Source organism: Amblyomma maculatum, chromosome 8 (assembly GCF_055883805.1).
Source record: "Amblyomma maculatum isolate TAMU_Amacu chromosome 8, ASM5588380v1, whole genome shotgun sequence".
Classification (NCBI taxonomy): Eukaryota; Metazoa; Arthropoda; class Arachnida; order Ixodida; family Ixodidae; genus Amblyomma; species Amblyomma maculatum.
Window position 1 is genome coordinate 119,974,327 of NC_139351.1, and position 26,707 is coordinate 120,001,033.

Sequence of the window (26,707 nt, forward strand, 5' to 3'; positions counted from 1 at the left end):
TCCTTATTTTTTTGCCATTTCCGAACGAGAGAAACGAGTGCCTGCACTACAAAAGGCCAGACAGTGCCGTCGGCGCAAAGACTTCCCAGCTGCTGTTCTCTCAGACCCGCAGGATATAATATGGCGGGGTTGCCAGCAGCGATAAACAAGGATTAAAGTAAAAATAAAAGAGAAAGCTTTTCCACTGCTTTGCCTGCAAATCGGAAGACCCGAGGCAGCCTGCAGCAACAGCGAAAGCCGAACACACGCATGCTAGGATGCATGACAATACATGCGACATTTAAGTACAGTTCTCTTTTTTTTGTCTTTTTCCCTTTTTCTTCTCTCACAAAGTATACATCTTTTGGCACACACTTTGACAGATAACAGGTATGTCATGGGCAGGACTGAAGACACTTTGCCATCCTTCACATTTCTTTTTTTTTTTTTTTTTTTCTGCCATCTTCCCGTTTTGTCTCCTGGCCCAATCTTAAGTTTGGCTGTCAAATTTAATTGACCGCCAATCCAGGCATTTGCCGCCACAATTTCGGCTTATCTGTATTTCCCAATTAGCAACTGAATTTGTAAAGAAGTCATTGACTGCGCAGAACAATTTGAGGTGGCAAATATTTTGTTGCAGTCTGGCGGCTGCATTCAGTCCTGCCGCGCGCTTTTGAGACAGCGAACACGACGATATGCAAAAGATAGCGGGAACAGAACGGCACCAGTTACGTTGAGGTAGAGAAGACAGGAAAAAAAAAGAAAACAAAACAAAAAAAAAAACATGTAGAGGAAGAGGAGAAAAAAGAAAGCAGGGCAGGCAGCTGTGTTGTGTTGAGAGTCCCCTCTTGAAAATGTTGAGAAGATCTCGACTTTTTGTCCCCATTTTGCCTGAGGTAAAGAAAACCTCAACCATCAACACGCTGCTGCGGTGCTTTTGCATCAACCTCAGCTGACCGTCCCGAGTGACAAGGGAGCACACGAACACACAAAGTTTGGCGAGGAGAAAGACGGCACAACGCAATATATGTGACCACGTTAGAGCGCTCCTTGGCGATTTCTCGAAACAAGCAAACGAGGGTGAGCGGTTTGTCCCAGGGTCATAATGCTGGCATTACGACAGGCACGTGCAGTGTGACAGTAGGTGACGCAGCAAATCTCAAAAAGATCTTGTTAGATGAAAAATAGGCGTGTGAACTGTTAAGCAGTTATTACAAAAAGTCCCGAGGTGCCTTCTCAAGTGCGACTGCGATGGCTACCAGGGTGAACAAAGGTTGTCCGGAGCTGGCGAACGTAAAATAGGATTCTCGCTTTAGCACATGCATCAAGACAAGGCCTGGGACATTTTCAACAATAGTGTCCCTAGAGTAAGTTAGTCAAGAGAGACAGGAGACAAAGATGCGCTAGTAAAGGAACAGCTCTCTTTTTTTAAATGATTTGCAGTGAAAGTAAACAGAGGTACACAGGACAGCAAACGTTCACGGGGAAAAGGGAAGTCACATGGCATTTGCAACGCTACTAAAACAGAGTCACTCGGGGTCAGCTGTGAAAATGCATGCATCCAATCTCCAAAAACCAGAGTGGTCCTCGATGCTCTCGCAACGAGAGGCCCTCACGGCTCCTGGGTGGCCGAGTGGAGGCCGGCTTCCTTGAAGGCGGGATGGGAGAGCAGGTCGAAGGCTGGTGGGCGGTCTTCGGAGCGAAGCTGCAGACACTGCAGAGCCAAGTGCTGCGTCCTGAGGCTCAGGCCCTTGGGGACTGGTGGCGGAGACTGGGCACACGAGATCTGGGCAGACCCGTTCACAACAGTCAGCCTCTATATGGCTGCACGGCTCACATGGAGCTTATGACTGATGCTAGGTTCTTTCTTTATCTTAATTTTTTTTTTTCATGCAGATTCCAAATAGTTCTTCCACAACAGGGATCTTGCACTCTACGCTAGAACTGCGGCAGCTGCTTCAGGAGCCTCACAGGCAGAACGCCACTTTTGCTACTGCAAAGAGCCGTCAAGAATGCTGTACCAGCAAACAGAATCTGTAACCAGATAACAGCTTTTCCCATTGGCCAAAAATGTGTTACGCCACAGAGCAGCATCAGCGACACTGCTAATCAAGCTGACGCTTTGACTGCTTGATACGTGGTAAGCTCCTATTGGTTGCTAAAGGGCTGGTTACCAAATACATTAATTCAATGATGGCCAAGTGTGTGATTTGTTGCGACTGTGCTCAAGCCGCACAGAGCATTAGAGCATTCATTAGAGCAGGTAGACAGTGGTAAGGTTCCGCTCCAGTTCCCTTGGCTTTGGTGCACATCGGTCAAAAAGCGGGCTCCGTGTCGCATCACTTGAATCTACTCCTATGTCCACTAGCAAGTTCGCACGCAAAAGGAACCCTCACCCGGTATATGAGTGCCAGGTGATTGAGTACTTTGCAGTCTTCCCAAGGGTGCGTGCCGGTGGCCATCTCAATCAGCACGCAGCCAACGCTCCAGATGTCGCAGGACCGTCCGTAGTTCTCCCCTCGTAAAACCTACACAAACAAGCAGCAAAGTGGCATCCATCCACCAACCTGACTGCATTAGCTGCATAAAGCTCCACTATAGTGGCACGTGACAAGATAGTGCGAGGAGAATTAGGCGGCTATCTACATAGCTGCGGCACCTTGAAGAACGGTCTCTCAAAACGAGATGATTGAAATGAGCTCATAAGTGAAACTGACCGACCAAAGAAATCGGGAAGTGAAGTTCGTACTCAGCCCTTTGGCAAGTACTAATATAACAATGTAACTACACTGCCAAGTGGCAAGACCAATAGACAAACAGTTGATGCATAACCTTTGAGACAAGTTGTTCTATACTTTAATTCTTCATTGCCTATCTGCGACACCAATGTGTGATCTTTAACTAATACAGAAGAGAGCTCCTTGATCACAAGGCAATCGCAATCCGAGGCATCTGTATGGACACTCGAACGTTAATACATTTTTTTTTAAACGTTCCGGCGAGCGTACGTTTTGTGGCAATCACTATGAACTTCCCTCGCCAAATGGGATTCTGCAGGAATCATGGATTTAATTATTCTTCGTGGTAAATACTGCGGAGTGCATGCTGAAAAAAGCAAAAGGAGAAAGAAGGAAGGCTCACCTCGGGCGCCATGAAGGCAATGGTGCCCAAGAGCTGACCCTGAAATTCCCCAGCCAGGGTCGACTTGCTCTGAAGACGACTGGCCGACCCAAAGTCGGCAATCTTCAGCTGTCGTCCCGTGCTGTCCACAAGAAGGTTGGCACCTGGAAGGACGGCCGCCTTTTCCTTCAAGCGAATCATCTACCACAACAAGAGAGTGGATTGACACTCTTGCACAGTCACAACTCTGCCGGAGAGTGAAAAAAAGAGTGGGCAGCTTCTCATCGCGGATGTTTACGAACAAGAGACAAGGTACTACACCATGGTGGCTATCCGGCCGAAATGCCACACTGCTCCCAGCGCGAATAAAGGTATGGCTGCTAGCTCCGGAAGCGGCACTCTGGCAGCATCGAAACACCCAATCATGGGCATCACTCGCTCCCTGCAGCTCCTAAAACGACTTGCGTAAAAGGAAATGATGCACGCATGCACCCTATTATTCAAAAATAACTTATCAGAAATATTTCTCCTTGCTTTTAAAAGAACTTGAAGGCGGGCTAGCTGATATGATTTCTCAGGACGCATTCCTTCTTTCTTCCCATTCTTTGGACACAGCTGAAAAAGAAGAATGTGTCCTTCTTTCTGTCTGTATTCATCTCTTGAAATGCGCTATACTGAATCCTGAAATTACTCCGTAGCCCTCCACTACGACTCCGCTTTCTCTCTTTCCATTTTCTCTCTTTCTATTTTCACTCCCACCTTGCTCCCTTCCCTTACGGTGCGGTTCAGGACAGACACAAGTGTGACAGATACTGTGCCTTTCTCTTCCTAAGAACAAGTTATTATTATTATTCTTGCAACTGCTCATAATCGATTAGAGTGACATGTCAACATGCATTTTTAGCCACACTTGCCCCGCTGAAATGAAGTGGGAAGTCCAGGTGCCGAGCATGAAGTGGCTCTGTGGATGTGGCTCTCGATGGCTATGGGGCACATTATCGTGTAGGCTTTTGCCTCAATCACTTCTACAAGGAAGGAGCTGCTCCTAAGCGTGTAACAAGTGCAAAATGCCACCATTTGGAGCTACCAGTTTAAATCAAGTGAAAATTCATAATCTCTGAACTTTAGGAGGCCCGTGAACCACACTTCGTTTACTAATCAAACTATTTGCGAATAGCGCAGTAAACCATTGAAATCTATATGTTTTTTTTTTCGACAGCCGCCGGTATATGCCCTTATTACTGTGATCGTACCAGCACGCAGATCAATTCTGTACTCTTGGTTTGTCATGCTCGTTGTCGCGAGACGCCGCTTTATCATTTTGTTGCGCAAGATGTGCCAAGATGCAGTATCTTGAAGGATTCTAGCCACTTGCGTGTGTTTCTACAATGTTTCAGGCTCTGCTGGTCACCGTTTGCGGCTTTATCTAAATGTTTCTTCACCTTTTTTAAATTGAGTGTCGGCGGGTGCGACAGGCAGTAATAGACGACTGCTGAGCACGCTTGCTGCTGTCGTCGCCGCTTAGTTCTTCTGGGGGCGCAAGTCAGCCCAGTAAAAAGTTCCTTTGAGCACTACACTATCCTCTTTTGTTGCCAACGACATTGTCACCACTATGTGGCAATAGGCCAAACAGTGAAAAATGTCATGTGAATAGGATACAATAGCAAATGCTATTCCAAATTTCGGACGTTCCAAAACTCCGACTTTACAGACAATTTCGCTAAAGAACCAAAGTGTTCACATTAACGAAGCACAACTGTGCAGGAATATTTTTTCCTCGGCTATTGAAGATGGCTAAAACGGTTTTCGTCACAAGATTGTGGCAAGCCACTAGGAAAAGACAGCGTTTCAAAGACCTTGTGGCCAAACGTACAGGGTGGCATTTAAACGTGGAAAGAAAGTGAAGATACAATAGCAAATGCTATTCCAAATTTCGGACGTTCCAAAACTCCGACTTTACAGACAATTTCGCTAAAGAACCAAAGTGTTCACATTAACGAAGCACAACTGCGCAGGAATATTTTTTCCTCGGCTATTGAAGATGGCTAAAATGGTTTTCGTCACAAGATTGTGGCAAGCCACTTGGAAAAGACAGCGTTTCAAAGACCTTGTGGCCAAACGTACAGGGTGGCATTTAAACGTGGAAAGAAAGTGAAGCATGGGAAGAATGGCTAACAGATGGAGGACCGCAGAGCACAAAAGCAACAAGCGGTGGAGGCGTGGTGGCAACGTCAACCATTGCGACGCGCATTAAAGCATCCGCTCAATACAACTTCTGACTGATTGAACGATCAATCAAACAACTTTAAACACACACCTCCTCAAAATGAGCGCAAAAATATTTGGCCCAACAAGCTGGACCAACCAAAACAGGATATGTTCGGCCTGCTCAGGTTCTGGCAAAGGCAATAAGCGGTAAAGGTATGGTAATAAGAGCAGCAGCCCACCTTTGAGATCCCTGTGCAGAATGTGATTCTCGTGCAGGTACGCCAGGCCACTGAGAGTCTGGTACGTGTAGCGCAGGATCATGGCCTCCGGGAATGGCCCGTACCGGTCCAGCATGGAAGCCACCGAGCCACCTGGGCAGTCACAAGACGCTTGCCGGTCAATAGGCAGAGTAGTAAATGCGTTTCGTCCCCCTTGTGCCGGGTGAGACTCCTATAATAGCGTGCTCGAATGCCTTCTGTCCAAAAGCGATTAAGATTAGTATATCGTTACAAGTTATTAAATAAACAGGAGAAAAAAAAATATGTAACACGTAAGATTTTAGGCCGAGAACTGAACCAAACTTCTTAAATTGGTTTCAAATATGAATACGGGCTGCTCGTGTGCCTTCTGTCCCAATGTGATGAATACTGTAGTAGACCTTTACAAAAGTTACTAAACAAACTAGAGAAAAATAAGAAAAAGTGTAACATGTAAGCTTTTAGGCCGAGAACTGAACCAAACTTTTGGTTTCAAATATGAATACAGGCCGTTTAAATGAAGAACAAATGCTCCTTCACAAAACAAGCCATGAAGAGAAGTAAATTTACTGCTGTTCATTCCAGATCTATCGAGCCTGCAAACAGTAGCCAATAAATTTTTCAAACTCCAATAAATTGGACTTGCGTGATATTTCGAATATCAGTCAGGAACCGTTGCGAGCTCCACAGGAATGTGTACTCTTTCATGACCAATACAGTCGCCGACCGTTTTTTCGGACTTGGCGGGACCCGGAAAATGGTCTCTCACTCAGACGCAGCCGCCCGCGGGGAAATACAGGAAGGAGATGTCACCATTGGTGCATTCACAAAGGCTCCCATTCCGCTAGCTTTTTTATTGCGCGAGTTCCACCTTGCGGTCTTTGCTATGGAGCGTTTCGTTCCATAACCCAGAGGGCTTTGGAACGAAAAATGGTAGGGGTAACATTAAGAGATAGAAAGCGTGCAGAGTGGGTCAGAGAAATAACTCAAGTTACCGACATTCTAGTAGAAATTAAGAAGAAATGGACATGGGCAGGACATGTAGTGCGAAGAGAGGATAACCGATGGTCGCTGAGGGTAACAAACTGGATTCCAAGGGAAGGAAAGCGTAGCAGGGGGCGGCAGAAAGTTAGGTGGGCGGATGAGATTAAGAAGTTCGCAGGGGTCAAGTGGATGCAGCTAGCACAGAACCGGGTTAAGTGGAGAAATATGGGAGAGGCCTTCGTCCTGCAGTGGGTATAATCAGGCTGATGATGATGATGATGATGACTGTTTTCCATGCTTCGATGCCATTGGCGAGGACGGCGAGGAGTGGGGGCCATTGCGGGCAAGCAAAATCCTCTTGTTGCGAAGTGTCGAAGCACCTAAGCCTAGCGTCGCAGAGCACACTTGACACAATACGTAGCAAAACCATGCACCAGCGTAGCGAAAAAACACCATGTGGTCTGCGATGAGTCTGCGCAATGAAAAGGCGAAACGGTCACGGCGTCGACGGCGCTTCCGAAAACTCCGGAAGAGGCGATGGTAAACATAGCCAGTGTGGCCAGACCAAATCGATGTGTGATGGCTAGGTACAGCTAGTACGGCTAGTTGTTCAAAGCTGTGACATGGTACGCAGACTGGGAGATAGCCAAAATGGCGGCTTTGTATGACACAGTTGCGGTTTCAGACCTTCCGTCGCGTCAAAAAGTCCAAAAAATTGGATGGCGGGGGGGTTCGAGCGTCCGAAATTTCAGATGCCCTTATACATTGATTCTATGGGGCTCGTGGCAGTGCCGCGAAGACGTCCGGAATATCGGGCATGTCCGAAAATTCTGTCGTTGACTGCAGTTTCAACACTGTCACACTATGAATAAATTAACTAAAGAACTATAACTGTACAGCAAATGCAGCAGGACAAGCAAGGTATATAGCAAGGGTAATATGTTACCATAGTGGCTGCATTATCCAATACTACAGTGCTGAACCCTGCTCATGGTGCTGATTGCGCCATTCGATTTGCCATCGCATGGTACCTGCTATGCAGAGACATAAACAGCACCTGCACTAGTTTAAGGACGCCACAAATCCGTGTATCGCGGCATGCGGTGTTACTTTCCTGGGGACAATTTGTTTTTCCTTCAGGTTATGCCAACACCGCCACCACAGAAACAGGAAATGTGCTCTATACAGCCGTCACTGTAAAACAACGAGAGCTTCAGCATCTGTTCAGTCTCTCTGACAGTGCATTCGTAGACAGTCTAATGTCATGGCGCAATGCAAAGACGTACTATGTGCCGCACTGCACAAGCCACAATGGCGCAAGACCAATCAGTACGATTCTGAACTGGGCGCTGGTGCTCACCGGCCATCCATTCGAGGAAGACATTGTAGTGGTCCTGGTGCTTGGTGGCCCCTAGCATGGGGAGCACGTGCGGGTGGTCGAGGCGCGCCATCATCTGGATCTCGTCCCAGACGCCGCCCATGATCTCGGCCGTCTCCTTGTCATCGTGGTGGCACGTGCGACAGAAAGGCAGCTGCTTGACTGCCATCAGGGTGCCCGTGCTGCGGTCGACAGCCTGGTAGCACGAGCTGAACGCCCCGGCGCCCAGCAGGGGGCCTCGCAGCCAGTGCTGGCCCTCGACATAGCAGGTGCCGCAGCCACTCTTCGCATCCACACCAAACGAGATGGGCAGCCCTGGCTGAAAAGGAGGAAAGGAACAAAGTTTCTCTTACTATTTTACAAACAAATCTTCATCTTACACACTCCAGGCTTGCCTGCTTTTTCGGATGTCCGTTCTGGCAGTAACATCTTTGACTCCTCCAACACATGAGGCTGCCACGACCAGTAGACTTCCTTCCTCTACCTCATGGGCTCTTAAACTCTTTATCACCAGCAGACATCAGCAACTTTCAAGAGGTGCTAAGGTTAACCTCGCATGTCCTAGCTTCCATCCCCTCCAGCCCAACCATGAATTCCACATACCGGGACCACCATACTACTCTACCGCCTTGTCCAGCCTTTCTGACGCCATCCCATGCCTAGCACCATCCTGTGCACACACTGCGACTACGTCTGTTGTAGCAGACGCTGCAACTGCCTCAAACATCCTAACAACGCTCCCAATTATTAGCGGACATGCAATACCCCCTTGTGTATAAAATATATACCATGGCTTTCGTTTCTTCCACAGAAGGAACTTTTTGCTGATTTGTTTACCCTCTCCACAAAAGGTCTCAACCTGATGGAAGCCTACTTGAGTCTGGTGCCTTCATCCCGAGAAAGCTATGCTTAAAAAGCTACACTTATTTCCTGGCTACAGCGCATCAATCACAGACTTCACTGTTAAGGTTTATGACGACAACAGGCGCGAGTAAACTTACCACAGACTTGAATATGATGAACTCATTGTCCACAGCATCCTCGGAACTTGTCCTCTCCAAGTGCGCCACCTTGTTTCCAGAGCCTTTTTTGGGCACTGTGGGCAGTCCTGCAGAGGAAGGAAGGCAAGGCATCAATCATGCGCAATCCAGAGATTGCTTCAAAGCTTTCAAACCTTCATAATAGGTTTGCTTGTGCTGCAGGAGAAATGTTACTTTCAATTGCCATAAAAACCTGCGTATAATACGGACCCGCATATATTATCCTATAATATAATATAGCTATAACTATAGCACTATAGCTATACAGTCGTGCCTCGTTAATATGGACACTTTGGTTTCCGACCAAAACTGTCCATAAAGCGAGTCATCCATAATAATGAGTCATGAATAAAAACAAAAAGGATTTTATCGATCAAAAAGAATTGGAATTAACGACTGCTTTTGTACATAACGGTGTGCACTGGACACTGGACTCAAAATTTCACAGAACACCGGCAATTTTGAGTACATTATCCTTGTCATTGCTGTCTTTAAAAAATTGTAGTGCAGTCTGAAGCGACCCGCTTACCATGACACCCGTGATGGTGGGCTTTGTGTTGGTCAAACTTTCTAGCACGAACTCCTCACTGGCCGATGAATCAGCGTCTGATTCTCTACTCACCGCCACTTCCAAAATGGCCTCGTCACTGAGCAAAGTAGCCGCTAAGTAGCTGCTTGAGATTCTCCTGAGGCGAGGAAACAGCTGAGCTGTCGATACTAGTCCCCCGCGGCTTGGATTGACTGAGATGACTTTTGCCGCTTGTATTCACAAATTTCTTCGTGCCTACATTCAGCTCCGTTCTTTTGCGTTTAACTCCCGCCATGTCAAAAGCCAGACTCAAGTTGAGGGTTACAGGCTCCTGATGCTTTGCATGTTTTTGCCTAGTTACCTTCCTGCCTTTCCGTTCTTCTGATTCTTTCTTTTTTTTGCCTTGTACTCTTTCTGTAAGGAAGCAAGGGAGTGAAGTTGGCAAGCTGCTATGCAGAGGGCTATCGAACATCCCATCTTGGCGCCGTTTTTATGTGTTCCTATAAAACAAACACTGCAACCTGAAGTACAGTTTAGAACGACGGCTAGCCGACTACGAAGCGCTCAGACCTTGTCAAGGCTGCATCGTTGACTCAAAGCGAAGCCGACATGCGGACCGCCTAGTGTGCAAAATGTGGCAGTTCGGCAGCGCAGCAAGGACGAAAACCAGGAGCATGAGACGGAAGCGCTTCCAGGGCGGACGCCCGGTCCCGGTTGCGGGTTCGTACGTCGCCTTTCTTTTGTCGCCCTACTTTGTGAGTGTGTCTTAACTCTCACCGAAAAGCGTTAACGGCTTCATGGAATACACATTGCGCTTTGGGAAAGAAAACTTCAGTTCCCACCGCCACTGTGGGCACTTGTCTTTCTTCCTGTCATTTCTTTCTTACGCTTTTACCGGCTTCTCAGTTCACGTTCAGCAGAATTTATTGCAACCACATGCAAGTTGCTGCTTTCCCGACTGCGGCGGCACTTCCGCTGCTCCCAGAAATCTCTTGGATCCCCCCTTTCGGGGTCTTTCTTACGCTGACCCTCGGTTTGCTGTGTACGTTTCTCTCCATCCACTCTTGCGTCATCATCCAATGTTTTGTCTGCTGAGAGTTCCTTGCGAGAGACATCGCTCCGTAGAAACTCTTGTTCGGTACCTCTAAATGCGTTACAGCATGGGGAAACCAAAACCATCAAAACAGTCGACTGACGGCACCGCTACGTGGGACCTCCTCTCACTGAAAGCTTGATGCTGATGGCGCTCAATAATAATGAGACCTGTACTGTAAATTTAGGCTGAAATTTGTTCAGATCCGCACGTAATAAGAGATAGAAACCAAGAATGATAAAACCCGGGAAGAAAAAAAACCTCATATTATATGCGGGTTTTTACGGTAGTAACGACGCCCACAAAAGAAGTGCACTTTCCAGAACACTCAAAATGTTGACTATTCCATTGAAAGATTTGTAGGCACTTTCGAAGTGGGACTTTCATGCTTGCAGGGTTTAGCTATTCGTTTAGGCAGCCCAGCAGACAGTTTGTACCGGTTTTACAATTTGCTCCCTGCCCCACTTAAACTGCAACAAGCAAACAGAACAGCAAAAATGCAGCTGGCTCACCTAGGTTGCTGACTGTCCCCTTCTTGGATGAGGCCCGAACTGCTGGCAAAGCGGCGATCTCACGGCTGAAGGATACGGGTGAGGTGACTGCGCTGCCAGGTGTAGTCTGTGCCGAAGACTGGCCTTGGCCCAAGGACGTCAGCGAAGAGTAAAGCCGGCGGAGAGGAAGGAAGCTGGGCCTGCCTCGCACAGGAGGCGGAGGTGGCGCTACAGGTGGTGTCTCGGCCACTGTGGCAACAAACTTGTTCTCGGATGAAGAAGCTGCCGAAGACCACGATGACCGGCCCGACGAGTGCTGGCTGTTGGGGAGCCTCTGTTCCACGCCGGCTGCAGCACATTTCCCCCGCGGCAGGGGTGCATCGACGGACTTGCTCTGTGACGAAACGCGATCGAACGGATCATGAATTTCGCTGTGCAAAAGTGTTTGCGGTGAAGTGAGAGAAGCAGCACAGTGAGATAAACAATCAGCGACCATTTACCGTAGAGTTTCCTGCAACAATTCTTAATGGCTTAATTCCCTCTGCCACCAGATTTCTTTGCTCGAATTCTGTGGAAAAAATGACAAAAGGCAAACGCTGCACTTCCAGGAAAAAGGCAACATTTGCGTTTTGACAGCAGCCCACACAAACATCCACCAATTTTGGGTACTACATCCGCTGCTAGTTGGAAATAGTTGTTGGTCAAGTGGGCAGATACCAAATGAACAAGGTTTGCACAAGCACTCCCCGCATTTGAAAGGATCACCTTCGTTCCAATTTAGCTGCCCACAGAGCAGTTGTGTAACAAACTTTCAAACAATGCTCTTGGTTTCTTGAGACACATCAGGTGACACCAATTCGTCAGCATGGTATAGAGCTTGCTTTCTAAAACACACTATTTCTGGTTAGCACCTTTGTTGTGCTTGTTTCTACACCATGCGTAAGGGCCCGGTTCGCACCGCGGAAACAGTTAGTCAACTCTGTCCAGAAAACAGCGTGTTCGCATACTGCTAGCAGCCCTGTCACACCGCTTCCGCACGAACTGTCCGGAAACAAGCTTCTGCCGCCTGGTTACACAGAATGAAAACTTCTGCGAGAACGTTTGGCGAACTCCTTGACACATTGAAAAAAAAAAATCAACTTGGGTGAAGCTCCTCTGCTGCCATAGCCACTCATGTGGGCGACTCCTGAGCACGAGGGGAGAACCATGCAGCCCCATCATAGCTGGTGTCAATTAATGGCACCCTGCCCGACAGCTAGCAAGGCGCTGTACTACTGCAGCATACAACAAAGCGATGAAAAGAAACTCTTTTTTTTTTTTTCTTCCTAAGTGCTGTTCACAAGCATGGAAGATTTTAAATAACGTTCAGTCGCTGTTAAGTGCATGCTGTGTTGTCGCCTAGTTTCGCTCGACAGGCGAACAAGCCAAACACTGCTGACGAACGTTGTTTTTGTTTAGTTTTCATTGCCCAAGACTGTCATTGCTGCCCCCTGCAGCCCAGACTTGTACTCATTCTTTTCTATTCTCCCAGATCCAATCAACTCCTTAAATGCCTTTTTTCTGAATGGCCAATGCCATTGTCTTTCCACGTCTATAGCCACCCTCTCTCTACCCAATGGTGTGTTGCACACTCTCAAGGAGATTAAAACTTTGCAATCTCCTAGTTGCTTGCAAATCTGGCAAAAAAGGTCAAGTATCCTGAGGGGGAAGCAGAAAAATATAGAAAGATATATTGAGATCTGTTATGTTCATGTAAACATGGTACGCTCAAAAGATCCCGACGCATGGCCATAACAGCAATGCGGTAATGGCATACTACAGCATTCCAGTGATATGGCCCAGGACACACACCTGGCATGCCACTTGCGTCTCCGTAGGGACCAGCTGACCAAAGAGGGCGGGATCAATGGTGGGCGGCGGCAGTTGGAAGGCGGCAGCCGAACGCGATGGGCTGTGCGCTGGCTGCACGGATCCGTGTCCTACGAAGCAGTCATCTTCGTCCTTCCCAGCCCAGCTCCTCTTGGTGTGCAGCAGCTGTTCGCGGACAAGGTGCTCTTCCTGCAATTTTGCCACCATCAAGGTATGAATGTCCACGGGGTAACACCAGAAGCGAGCACATCACTTATCATACAAAGTGTTCATGATTTGGATGCCTTCCCCTTTAACTACGATCAAGTTACAAACGACTACTACAGCAAAATAGCAATGAACATGTGTAAAGAGAACTAGGTACCTTTACAAAGTTCATGAAGCTCCTGTAACCCTTCTCACAACTGTTAAGCCAACTTCACATTAATGTTGTGTTATTGTTCAAATAAGAATACAACAGCCGTACACCTGTGCAAGGCTTCTGACCTGGATTAATACAGTCCTCAAGACACGGCGTAAGAGGACAATGCCGTGCTGTCTGTTATGCGAGTCAACACACCTGCTGCCTTTCGACAGAGGGGGATCGGGCAGCATCCAGCAGCAGGCGGCTCCCGCGCGCCTCCTGCAGCGCCGCGCCCACGCGGCGCACCAGCTGGGGGCGCTGGGGTCCCTGTAAGGCAGCCACGCCGTCCCAGATGCGGGCCACCGATGTCGGGCAGCGACCGCACAGGCGGGCCAGGCCTACCAGGAGGTCCCGCCCTTGGCGAACCACCGTCACGTGACTGTGCCCCACCTGCCGCAGACAGAATGAAGAACAGTGAATCCTGCCCCCATGATGGTATCGCCAATTTCCAGAACCTGTGACTGGCGTGTTTGATGATGCGATTTTGTATGACGCCACCATTAGCTCGAGATCAAACAAGGTTGGAGTTGTTTTACCCCGCACACTCCCGAAATGCTGAGTTTGAGATCATCGTTCCTGTCATCGCTATCATCATCTGCCAAGTTACACTCATTGCACATCAAAGGCCTCTCTCAAAGTCCTCATGTTGGCCCAGCCCTGTACCAGCCATGGCTGTATGACACTCCAATTTCTTATTCTGACCTCACACTACAAAGACTGAGAAGAGCACTCTGGCGCCTTGTTGAGAAGTTGAAAAAATAACACACGCACCGCGCGCACGGCCAGGTCAATGGCAACGAGCGACTCTGCGTTGATGGTGCCCGTGATGGCGATGGGCGAAGTCAGCAGGCGCGGGAACTCTTCGACCAGCCGACCCAGCACCAGCACCTGACTGAGCAGCCCTTGCCACGAAGGGGTCAGCTTGCCTTCCGACAGCACCACGTCCAGCAAGAAATCTGCTCCCAAGCCATCCGGGGCTGGAAGGTGACAAGAGTTTCCGGGGTGATAAAACATGATATTGCACGAAAAAAAAAATAAAAGACCGCTCATGGACAAGATAGGGCCGTGTGCGGGCAAAAGCGCTACTTAAGAGTAACATTCAATTCTTGGTGTGGGAAAGAAGCAGGGAAAGTGAGAGAAACATAAAATACCAGCAGCTTGATTGATCCCATAGTGTGTTGCGAAAGCAACACTGACCATCTACAAAAATTTGATTTTTCATGCAAAAAACCGCTGCAAGGAGACATGAGAGGTTGCTAAAACTTTGTCAGACACTTAAGGAGTGCCTTTAAAGGTATGACACGACAGCATTAATGGCTTCCATCTGTGGGAGCCATGGATCCTCTAGTGGGTCCTCATTTGCACACATGCACTTTGCTGCTCACTCAATCACTAATCCTTTAATTTGTGCATCTATAATATCACGCACACTTACTAGACTGCTGTTAGTACTCAGCTGTAGGCTAACATATTATATGAAAGAACACCTGACATAGATAAAAAAAACTCTGCTCTTTAAAGAAGGTGTACAATTATGCCTGCATGGCCTAGGAGTTGAGCGTATGACTTGGGATTCAAATATCCCAGAAAGCTTGACTCTTATCACACCCTCCCATCTCAAAGAAGAAGCCATAGCTTCATTCACTACACTGTCAATGCCAGATTTTCTGTGGAATGGGGCCTTTAACGCTACTGCATGAAAGTTTTAAAATGGGCAATCCACAGACAAACAGAACAAAACAATGCCAGCCCGCAATCCCCGGAGAGCATCTCGGGGGGGCAAGCACAACAAAAGCTAGATGAATAGGTGAGAAAGGAGGCCTTAAAAAAAGAACAATGAAATCTGAATACTCATAAATATGAAATTTGAAGTGCTGGCACTCGTGAGGAATGGGACACAAAAAAACTGCCCCTTACCTGGATGCTGCGTGAGACTGCCCACGGAGAGCGCACCCATTTGTCCCCTTGCTAGTTCTGCCAGGGTTGCCAGGCTAAGCTGACGGCTTCTCCTGTAAATGCAGAATGACACTTCAAAAACCAGAAAGAGAGAGAGAAACTAAACCTGACCTTTGAAACACAATCCTGGAAATAGAGGTTAGTTTGTTCAGTTGTCAACAAAGCTCTTGCGTAATAGTTCACAGTTACAGGCTAGACTCACGATATCAGCTTATGATACTGAAAAATAAATAGCAATAAAAACATAGAGTGCTATACGCACTCAGACAAAACAGGCACAAAAACAATGGAGCCTTTGTCTCAAAAACATTACCGTAAGCCTAAGGAACTAAACGAACAAGGCCCTTTGGCCATTTCTGTCCCACCTTAGAGCGTTATCCAAATAAGAGCCTGTGAAAAACTGCTACAGTGCTATTCAAATCAAACAAGACACAAATGATCACTGCAACCAAGCAGTTTTTCTGTTTAGTAGTACACAGGAAAAAAAAAAAAAAAAAAGCACATTCATCACATAAAAATAGCACAGTATGGCTCTCTGTTCGTTCCAAGCAAGTCTGTCAAAAATACCCAACCGAAGGTTTTATTCACATTTTTGATGGTGATGTAAGAGATCCAAGTTCATGCAAAATGCTTGTTTTTAACGACCGATGCACATTTGATTACACAAGTGTACCCAATCATTTTAGCCCGTTCAACTCTTGAATATACAAGGAGAACAGGAGGGGGAAAAAATAAATACACAACAATTGGCTGAAATGCACTCGAAGGTCCTATAAACACTTGCTACATTTTGCGCAATCTTAGGCGTGCTCCCTTGACCAGCGCAAAACTGGCGATGCAATTAAAAAGAACTTTCTGCCAGACTTACGTTTAAAGGTTTGAGACTCACTGGAGTGCGGAAGCCACAAGTTACATAATACGGCCATATAGGGCTCTGCGAAATGCAATTTTTCAATTTTTCAGCGCACGGATGTCTCTTTTCAGCCTTCAGGAAAGCGCGGCAACCGCGACAGAGAAACGAACTTACACCTTTGTGCGAAGAAGCAAAGGAAAGTGCTCACTTGTTTCCGCCATGGACACACTTGAAGAGCACTGCTCGCACGATGTTTCGCACTCGGTTCTGCAAGGTCCGCAGATCTTCCAGGATTGCACACGGGCTGTGCACGAGCATGGACTTGAAGCAGCGCTGTTCGAGGAGGAGGGCATAGAAAGCACCCCACAGTGTTATATTTTGGCAACACCGATATAAAGGCCATTTCCAAGATACAAATAAAACACACGCAAGTGTACCCTGTGCGCCCCTTGGTATACTGCGGTATGAGGTGCGTGAGCTCCACAAGAAGTGCCACGTCAAAGTTTCAAGCTAGGAAGTGTAGGAGGATGCGAAATCGGACGCCTTTCAGACGTGACTCCTGATATAAGATGGAAAAGTGTGTGGTGCTTAGAACAGCATGTGTACAAAGCCACAGCATACCTTGCTAAACAAAAAAGATGAGAACTGATACGGCAAGCATTGACCCGAAGAAGATGGGCGGAGGAGATGGAAATACGTCAAATTGTGGTGGCACCTTCAACATATCTGCCATACTTTGAGGGAAGGCACATATCACCGCTCCTTCCCCTCCTGGCTACGACGCGGCGACGAGGGTGAGGCGCGGCCTCTCCTCTTCACATCACGTGACAGCCTCTTTCCCCCTCTCTCCCTCGACTGCTGTGGCGAGGGAGGCGTGCGCTGTGTGTGGGTGTGGTGGTGTGCCACCTTGACAGAGCGGACCGGACAGACCAGCTGAGCGGACGCGTCCGGAAACGAGGGACTCTCATCAGGTGAATAGAATTGGTTGATCGCGCGTGCACGGCCAAGAAAAACCATTAAACCGGTTTACCCTTTGGTTCTCGGTGTTCGTGTTGTGCTTGAGGCCACCACTGTGGTCTGAGCTAGCGGAGCGTTGTTTGCTCTGAGAGCGGAGCCGCAGCCCCGTAAAGAAGCCCACAACTTCTTACAAAAATGGCAAAAAGCACAAAAAATGCAACGAAGCTGCTTATCACTTTATAGCTTCACTTTATAATCCACTTTATAACACCAACTTTATAACTTTATAAGCCCAGCTAAATTATCTATGTACAGAGCTCAGTGGTAACTGCTGCCAGTGCAGCATTGCTGCCCGACTGTCATAATGCAGTAAAGTTCTGGACTGAAATTGCTGTCCATGAGGTTGCTAACGATGAATGAGATGTTCAATTTGACTAGAAATAATTTACCGTATTTACTCGCATAATGATCGCACTTTTTTTTTTTAAATACTGACGCAAATTTCGGGGTGCGATCATTACGCGGGGTAAATTTTCTACAAAAAATTTTTGAGCACCGAAAACGCAAACAAGTTGCAGGTCAGACGTCTTAGAACATATATCTCGATTACAACCAAAAATAAAAGCTGAGTAATGCTTACCTTCGCAATAAACACGCACATTAAGCATCACATGGAGTGCACAATGCCCATTTATTTTTTTTCGTCAGTACTCTAATCAAAGTCTGAATCCTCGCCATCCTCGCTTTCACTGCTGCCTGACTCATCGGAAACGGCAGTGTCGTCGCTGGGAGCATCTTCACAATCCCACAGGAAGTCATCTTCCGTTCCATCCAAAGCGTTAGATATGCCTGTCTTCTTAAAACTCTTAGCCACTACCTCGTCGGGGATACTGCTCCACGCTTCTGTGATCCACGAGCACAGCATCTCCACGGATGGCCTTCTAATCTTTCCGCTCGGCGTCAAATCATGCTGGCCCATCGCCATCCACTCAGCATAAGGTCGTCGAACGTTGTCCTTGAACGGTTTGTTCAAAGACACGTCGAGAGGCTGCAGCAGCGAAGTCAGGCCGCCAGGAATGACTGCAATGTCCGTGCGCAGCTCTTTCAGCTTGGCACGCACGCTGTCCACAAGGTGACCCCTAAAACTGTCCAAAACCAGAAGCAAGGGAAGCAGAAATGCTCCTGGTCTTCTTCCCCAGTCTTGATCCAGTCGACCATCAGGTCTGCAGTCATCCACCCTTTCATCCGTGCACGTATATGGATGCCACGGGGAAAGTTTCCCTTCGGAATAGTCTTCCGTTTGAAGATCACGTATGGTGGCAGCTTCCGCCCGTCGGCCGTCACAGCAAGCATGACTGTGCATCGCTGTTTTTCTGCGCCAGACGTCTTCACGAGGATGCTCCGAGCACCCTTCTCGTTCACAGTTGTATTCCGGGGCATGCCGAACGTCAGTGGAGTTTGATCGGCGTTTCCAATTTGCGACATGAGGTAACCGCATTTTTCGCGAAGTCTAGTGACGAAGTGATGGAAGTCTATCACTTTGCTTTCATACGGGGCTGGGAGCCGCTGGCACGACGTCCGCCGCCTCAGGGAAAGTCCATTCCGTCGCATAAAGCGAGTCGTCCAACCGGAGCTAGCGCGGAAATCCTTTGCGGTGATTCCCAGCTTCCTGGCAGTTGTGCGCGCCTGCGTCTGTATCATTTCTAATGACACTGTACAACCATCCTTGCGCAGGTCCCTCACGTATTCTAGGACCGCCTCCTCAACACGAGGGAACTTGCTCGTTTTGGGTCCACGGAAAGCCCGCCGTGTCTTGTTCGTAGCCATCAGCTTCTCGCGCTGCTTCTTCCAATAGCGTATCCTCATTTCGTCCACGCCGAAATGCCTACCAGCAGCACGGTTGCCATGCTCCAGTGCATAGTCGACAGCCTTGAGCTTGAACGCGGCGGTGTAACTGGCATACCGCCCCATGGTGAAATGGCGTAAACTCGCACAAAAACACAAAGCACGCTACGACGATGCCGAATTGCAAAATGGCGAACGCCGCAAAGCATGGAATCATGGGAACTCCAACGTTACTAGACTAGGTTGGGAACTCGTTGGAATGCATTCGCTGCGGGATGACTGCAGATCAACCACCAGGCGGCTCCATGTTCGGGGTGCGATCATTACGCGGGGAATTTAAAAAATGGAATTTTGACCTCAAAATTCAGGGGTGCGATCATTACGAGTGCGATCATTATGCGAGTAAATACGGTATAAAGCAACAGAGGCCACAGACATGAGAAGGACAAGAGACACACAGGTGGCAAACACACGTCCCAATTACGTGCCTCCTGTTTTTTTCGAGGTGTGCTTCAATTTTTTCGAGTCTCATCGCACCAACTTACTTGGAAGTATCGCTCCCTCAAATAATGCGGAGCTGCACTCACCAGAGCTGTGACGTAGACGCGATAGACGGGGTCGGCGATGGCCAGCGCAATCACTCGGCAGCAGGCGGCCTGCACAGCCTCCACTCCGCCCCATGGCTCAAGGCACATGGGCTTGGAAGCGGCCAGCCGGAGGGCGTGCGTCACCTGAAAGAAAAAAAAACATTGCACTCCACGACTCTGCCCCTGCACTACTTGCTTGAATTCAAGGGCCACCAAGAACACCACACAATTGTTTTGTTCTCGGTGTAAAAAGGGATCACTAAAAACAACTTCTTGCAACCTTTTGTTTTCAGTGAAGAAAGCGATTCTGTGCCCTTCCAGCTGATTCCTGATTGGTAGCTAAAGACATCTTTGTGGCTGAGAAAGTCGGGCGTTTAATTTAATTCATTAAACATTCCTTCGTGGTAGCAAAAAATGATGACATTCTGCTGCTGCGCATGAATACTGGCGCCCACTTGACAGCAGGGTGCCAACATCACCCTCCTCAATGAGCTTCAAGCTGCAAATACGCAAGACAAGAAAGAAACAGTGCGCCATACCTGAGCCTCAACTTCCACAACTGCGGCTTCCCGCTCGGACCAGACGTTCGACATGAGGCACTGGGCCACCTCGGTGCCAAAGAACTGCATCACCAGAGGTGGCGCTGTCGACGACGAGCACGATGGCGTGCCCACTGGCCGAGGGAGCGGGCTCACGTCCGACGCACGCCGCAGGAGGCAGTGCAGTGGACATGGTGGTAACGGGACATCGTCATCTTCTTCTGGCTGCAGCGGCTTCCTGGATGTCAATTCACTGTCATCAGGCCGACACTCCCCACTACAGGACAAAAGCCTCTCTGCATATCTCCAATTAACCTGGTTTTTTGCCAGCTGCGGCCATGTTATCCCCGCAAATCTTATTTATCAAAATCTTGCCTTATCTCATTCACCCACCTAAAACACTCAGACAGCCCTGCTTATGCTTACCTTCTCTTGGAATCCAGTTTTAAAGACAGCGTGAGGCAAACAGACAGTTAGGCCCTCGGTGAAATGAATCTAGGCTAGTAACAAGAAACACACATTCTCAGTCATCCATGACTTGCACAAAAGAGCTAAAAGACATGTTTGGTTTGTAAACTTATTACACTTACAGCTTCTCATGTAGCTAAGTATACAGAGCAAGGTGGCTTTGCAATTCCCTTCTTTTCTCACTATATATTTTCCTCACTAATTGCGCACCCCTTAGCTGACCAGATTCCTTGGTGTTATGCAGAGACTGGATGGTCACAAGGTCTTACTTAGCAACAAGTGGTGGGGAAGGCGACTGGTCACTCTGCCAGCGGCATCGACACAGAGGGCAGACCACAGGCTCTCCATTGCGGCTACATTGCTGGACCCCTGCAGCGGCAAGATGGAAAAAAGAAAGCCAAGGCTCAGAGGCCCATCCCTTAAGGGGGGACACGGCTCTTTGGCACCGAAAATCGGCCTGAAAATCGGATTTTCAATTTTTTCATTTTCGTATTCCTCGCACCATTCCGCATCTGCACGCAAATTTTCATCCTTATACCCCGCTTATTTATGAAGTTATAGCGATTAAAAAATGCAGTACCACACCCACTGCCCTTTAAATTGTGGACAAACGACACCCAATTTCGATCGCCCGGCGCATGAGAACTACGCGCTCCACCGCGGCGATTTTGGTCTCGTTCGAAAGCGCGCGCTTTCGGCTTATTTTTTCTTTCGGAAAGCAACCCTGTGCGCTCCGCCTTCCCCATAAAAAACAAGCAAAAAGATAGCATGCAGCGCGCGCTACTATTGGCCGGTTAAGGCACGTGATCAAAATGGCGTCGTTTGGTTGGTTCCAGCAAGCTAGCCCTGAAATGCGGACTCCCAGTGACGCCATTTTGTCTTTCTGCCGACCACGCCAGTGCAACGCGAGAGTCATGCCAGGCGCGAAGAAGTACCGCTCTTTGCACAAGTTCGGGCGAAAGCAACCAAAGAAACGCGTTAAGAATGCGACTTCGTTGCATACTGTGCAAGAAGCAAGTGCCAGTGCTGCGGGATTGTGTGACGATCACGTTGCGGGCGGCGACGCTTCTCCGATTCCGCTGGACAACGGCGCCGTTCTTCGTGCCGACTGCAGTCGTGTACGTATTGATACCGCGCCTGTCACTAACAGTGACATAACTCAAGTGAGTGCCCGTGAGCAGGCTACGCTTGATAGACTGGTATCGACGCCGGCGGCGGCACGAAAGACCGCGCTGTTCGCCGATGCAAGTGGTGCGTCCGCAGAGTCAGATGCGGACGGAACAGCCTCCTATGCGGTAATTGACCTCAGCATTGTGAATATCCTTCTGGATGCCGTGCGGTGCAAAACGTGTCGTGGATGCGTGCGTTTAATTACCAGCGACCGGAGCTATGGCCTCGCCGTAAAACTGATCGTGCTGTGCGACAACTGCGGTGAGATTGCGGCCGAGTGGAACTCGCGGAGGGTTGACGGCGAGAAAAGGTGCAATCCTTTTGAGCTGAATATTCTGGCTAGTCGAGCAATGCTGTCGACCGGTAACGGCCAGACAGCAATGAACGATATCTTTTCGGCGATGGGGTTGTCGCGGCGCGGGATGCACAACAAGACGTTTCAACGGCATCTGAAGAACACACTGCAACCCGCTGCTACCCGAGCCGCCACGACCGCTATGGCACAAGCCGCGCAGGCAGTGGCGAAGGTCTACGATGACTTGTGTTTTGGGCATAGGGGGAATATTGCCGTGTGCTACGACGGCACATGGATGACGCGCGGACACTCATCACATATAGGCGTCGGTGCCGTGGTGGAACTCTTCACTGGTTACGTGCTTGATTATGTGGTGTTGTCAAACTTTTGTCTGGGCTGCGAAATTGGTCCCAAGCCAAACACTGACGGCTACGAACTTTGGAAATCACGCCACCAGTGCCAAAAAAACACCAACTCCAAGGCTGGTCAAATGGAAGTAGAGGCTGGCAAAATTCTGTTTGAAAGATCTCTGCAGCGCCACAACATGCGCTACACAACCATGCTATGCGATGGGGACAGTCGCACGTTCAGTGCTCTTAAAGATGCTGCAATCTATGGCTACATTGAAATAGTCAAAGAGGACTGCATAAATCACGTGCACAAGCGTATGGGAGCAGCTTTGCGCAACCTCTTGCAGAGACACAAGGGTGCAGGGAAGCAAAGTCTTGGCGGCAGAGGAAGGCTGACAGCTGATCTAGTTGACAAGCTGGCAATATATTATGGCCGAGCGCTTCGATCAAATGTAGGTGATGTGGATGCCATGCAGCGAGCTGTGATGGCGACATATTACCACATCACATCTACTGATGACTGCCCCAAACACAGTTTGTGTCCTACCGGTGAGAAGTCATGGTGCCGCCACAACGCTGCAAAGGCAAAAGAGGAGCCTGCACCAAAGCACAATTACAGTCTGCCAAGAGATGTGGCTGATGCTCTTTTGCCTGTTTATAGTCGTTTATCAGAGAAGAGCCTGCTGCAGAGGTGCATTCGGGGGAAGACCCAGAACTCGAACGAAAGCTTCCACTCGGTCATCTGGACCTTGATCCACAAAGAGCGGCACTCATCACTGTTTGCTGTGGAAGCAGCCACAGCAGAAGCTGTGCTGCGCTTCAATGCCGGCTGCAAGCATACAGCAGCAGCAATTCTGCAAGAATGCAGTACAAATGTGACAGCAACTGGGTCCAGGAGAGCTGAAGAAAAGGACTTGCACCGTAGCGTACGTTCTGCAAAGAAGCGGGCGGCTTCGCTTGGCGTTGCTAAAACAGAAAAAAGAAAACACCGCGACAGCATGCACCCCGACTATGCTCCTGGTGCATTTTAATAGCATGAGGTCTTTGGGGTTGCCCTTCCTGATTAAATGCCGTGAGGCTTGAGTGCTTCCGACAATCCCCCAATTTTGGTAGTGTTGCATTTTTTAAAGATCAATATCTCTGGTCCTGTTCTTGCTATTGCTTTAAAAAAATTTTTTCTAGAAAGGGAATCCTGCGAGTCTCATGAAACCAAGGTAAATGCAGTGACGACAAAAGAAAATTTTCTGAGAAGGTTATGTTGTCTTCGGTACCCAAATGGAATTTTCCTTTCAAGCGTTTCCTATTGCGTAACTTTGGCTCAAATTGGCATAGGCCATTAATTTTCGCTTCAGATCACTTTCCACCTGTTTCTGATCTTGTTGACATATCAATCATTGACATAATTTACACCTACATGCTGTGAAGTGTTTTTCCTCGTTTTCTCAAAACTGCAATTTTGAGGGTGCTGCAATTTTGGAGGAGAGATATCTCTTAGTCTATTTGTGCTATAGCTCTCATTCTTGTCTTGTTAGAAAGAGAAAACCTTCGACAGTGCCGTAGGACAAAAATATGTACAGTTATTATGCGGCAACATTTACAGAATTAATTATCAATCTTAGGTGCCAACCTGGGCTTTTATTCATAAAAGTTTGACTTATTGTAACTTTGGTTCAAATTCTTCTACCACGTTAATTCATGACTAGCGGCACTCTATGATCCTTCTAGATCACTCTGGCAGGGCTATTCTCCTCATGCCATAAAGTGTTTAGTAATTAACTCACCTCCAAACGAAGAACATGAATTAGGGATTATTTTGAAAGCTATTTCATCTACAAGAAAACTAATCAGATATTTGAAATCAGCATGCAAAAGTACATTAATGGTGCGAGTTTCAGTCAGATCCACCCATAAATAAGGAAAAAAGTTTTAAGAGGGGTGTCCCCCCTTAATAGCCTTGTATACATGGACTCGACAGAGTCTGGTCTATTTATTTAGCCTGTCGAATAAGAAAAAAAAGCAATTGTTCGGTTCACCTATAAGCGGTCTGGTCGAGTTAACTCGCTTGAATTGCTTGTCTAAAAGCACGTAGACGCTGTCGAGTTACGGGGAACTCTGGGATCAAAAAGCTTCCGGCGTGGCTAGGAGCCTTTTGATGCTATTTTATGTTAAGCAAATTTGACTTGGATGTCCAACTACTTACTATTCTCAATGTTTTTTTTTTCCCTATAACACGATTCGCCATAAGCCGGCATGAACCACAGTAATGCTTACATGCAATACACTGTCCCATGGCGGTCCTGGTGCGGACTTTTCAGAAAACGTGAAAAGCACCTCATTATTTGCGCATTCTTTGACAGTTTAAGACCCGTAAAAAAAAAAAAAAAAATTACTTTTCCACTTTGTAAGTGGTCAGGATATCGACATTCACGGTCCGTACGCAATGAGAGAGTATGTGTGATGGGTGCGTTGTACTCACATATGGAGGCACAGTAGTGGTGCAGCTGGTTGCCGCAGCCCTTGTCGCAGGTGACCAGCGATTCCCCTTCAAACATCTCCAGCAGGCAGATGGGACACGTGCTGGCATCATCACCTTCCCTGCATGTTCGCAAAACAATTACAGTGCTCCTCAAAACGTGCACAAGAAACCCAAGACACCAGATGCATAATCCGAGCCCCCATTGGCTGGTAGTGGTAACACACGGTCAGTCAGCATTTAGGAATCAAATTGACTTAGATTCGGAATTCACCCACTGAACGAACAAGTCAGGACCACATTTGCCAATGCTAGCAGGATCTCCTGTGCTGGCTGGCTGCATACGCACGCGGAGCAGTAGTCAGTCATGCGTCCAAAGTACAGATAAGCGCCATAGTGGCTTCCAGAAATGTGGCAGCATGGTAGGCTTTTAGAGGCATGCATGCTACTTAAGTGGCCTCTACAACTTTGTACGCTAAGTGTGAAACAAAGTATGGGTAGCAGAAGCAACAGAGAAGGCAGCTGAACTAGGCCTGCAAAAACAGAACTTGGGAAACAAACTGTGCAACAAAGTGTGGTGCTCTGCATGCAGTAAATAGCAATTAAAAAAATAAAAGAAACAAAAAAAAAATGGAAGGTTGCCCCTTTCCCGCCCATAATGTTATTAGTGTCACATGACTTACACATCGCCACTGCTGCTCGTGTTTGATGACTTTTCGCCTGGTTTGCTGTCCTCCAGATTCTTCGCTGGTCCGTCGGGCGACTTGTCGTCAGCCAGGGAGCTCTCGGACTGCTGAGACGACCTCCGCCGAGACGCAGAGAAACCATGCAGAAGCTCTTCCACCTACGTACGAAGTGATGCACCCCATTTTTTTTTTGCTGAAGCTGTTTTCCGCAAAACATGCCTATAAGCCTACATCTTCACGTCAGTATGTCACAAAGGAACACTCCAGCCTTTGTTATGAAAAAGCAATAATTTATAAGCAGAAAAGACACAAAGCTACACACAGCCGAAGATGCCCAACTGACCTGATGTGAACACAAACGAGCTTCAGCCACAGCAATGCAGGTTTACCTCAAACTCCTTGAGGGTCTTGCTGAACAGCCGGGCGTCTGTGTCGGCCAAGCGCAGAACCCTCAGCATCACAAAAAGCAGGTGCACGCAATGCGGTCCTTTGCTGCAGCTGCAGGTCTGAGAGAAGAACAAGGGCGAGGAGAAAATTGACAGGTAATACAGACAGGCGAGCTAGATAGTGACATGTGTTAGGGAGCACACTGTACCCACAGAACGGACCAGTGCTTTGCAATGCCCCCTGTGCAGCCAACCCCCCTTTCTTTGCACCTTCAGTGGCATTACATTCACTTGTAGTACCTTTCCTTTGCACAATTTAGCACTCGACAAAAACTAACTAACAAACAAACAAACAAACAAAAAAAATCCAGTTTGACGACTCAGGGGTGGTGGCTGGTACGGGCCACGCCAGGTGCACTGTAGGGAAGGAAGCAGCTGTACCGACAGGTCGAAACGGGTGACCGCAGCAGCAATGATGCATGCATGCTGCCCGACCTTTGAAATGTTGCGAGTGGTGACGAAAACAAAATTAGTGCTTCCTTTCACAAAATTTGATGAATAAATAAAATTCCCACGCATGTCAAGATATGCATTTTCACGTGTTCAGGCAAAGTTTGCATTTCAAGCCACTTGTTTTCACGGTCTCCCCACACAGAATATTTTTTTGTTTATTTTTGTGATTTTCAATGTATACGATAGTGGCACGCACTCGTTTTTATGCTTTTTTATAGAAACAAATATGATTATTCAATAAGCAATCTTTTTCATGTAATAATATTTTACTGAATTAT

General features: G+C 47.9%; 1 protein-coding gene across 2 annotated transcripts in view; it reads right to left on the bottom strand.

Moving 5' to 3' along the window:
* Positions 1-412: 412 nt before the first annotated feature.
* The window catches only part of LOC146182334 (mitogen-activated protein kinase kinase kinase 1-like), a 96,914-nt gene continuing 70,619 nt past the window's right edge, over positions 413-26,707 (bottom strand). For both annotated transcript variants that reach the window (XM_084577427.1, XM_084577426.1), the window contains exons 5-22: positions 25,920-26,036; positions 25,528-25,688; positions 24,848-24,966; positions 20,826-20,925; positions 20,089-20,326; positions 19,550-19,693; positions 16,369-16,493; positions 15,269-15,360; positions 14,123-14,328; positions 13,508-13,741; positions 12,931-13,137; positions 11,101-11,473; positions 8,928-9,034; positions 7,909-8,245; positions 5,547-5,678; positions 3,121-3,263; positions 2,376-2,507; positions 413-1,765 (exon numbers count right to left, since the gene is read on the bottom strand). In XM_084577427.1, the coding sequence (XP_084433553.1) occupies positions 1,592-1,765; positions 2,376-2,507; positions 3,121-3,263; positions 5,547-5,678; positions 7,909-8,245; positions 8,928-9,034; positions 11,101-11,473; positions 12,931-13,137; positions 13,508-13,741; positions 14,123-14,328; positions 15,269-15,360; positions 16,369-16,493; positions 19,550-19,693; positions 20,089-20,326; positions 20,826-20,925; positions 24,848-24,966; positions 25,528-25,688; positions 25,920-26,036 (3,141 nt within the window). In that variant the 3' untranslated portion in view covers positions 413-1,591. The remainder of the gene's footprint in view (positions 1,766-2,375; positions 2,508-3,120; positions 3,264-5,546; positions 5,679-7,908; positions 8,246-8,927; positions 9,035-11,100; positions 11,474-12,930; positions 13,138-13,507; positions 13,742-14,122; positions 14,329-15,268; positions 15,361-16,368; positions 16,494-19,549; positions 19,694-20,088; positions 20,327-20,825; positions 20,926-24,847; positions 24,967-25,527; positions 25,689-25,919; positions 26,037-26,707) is intronic.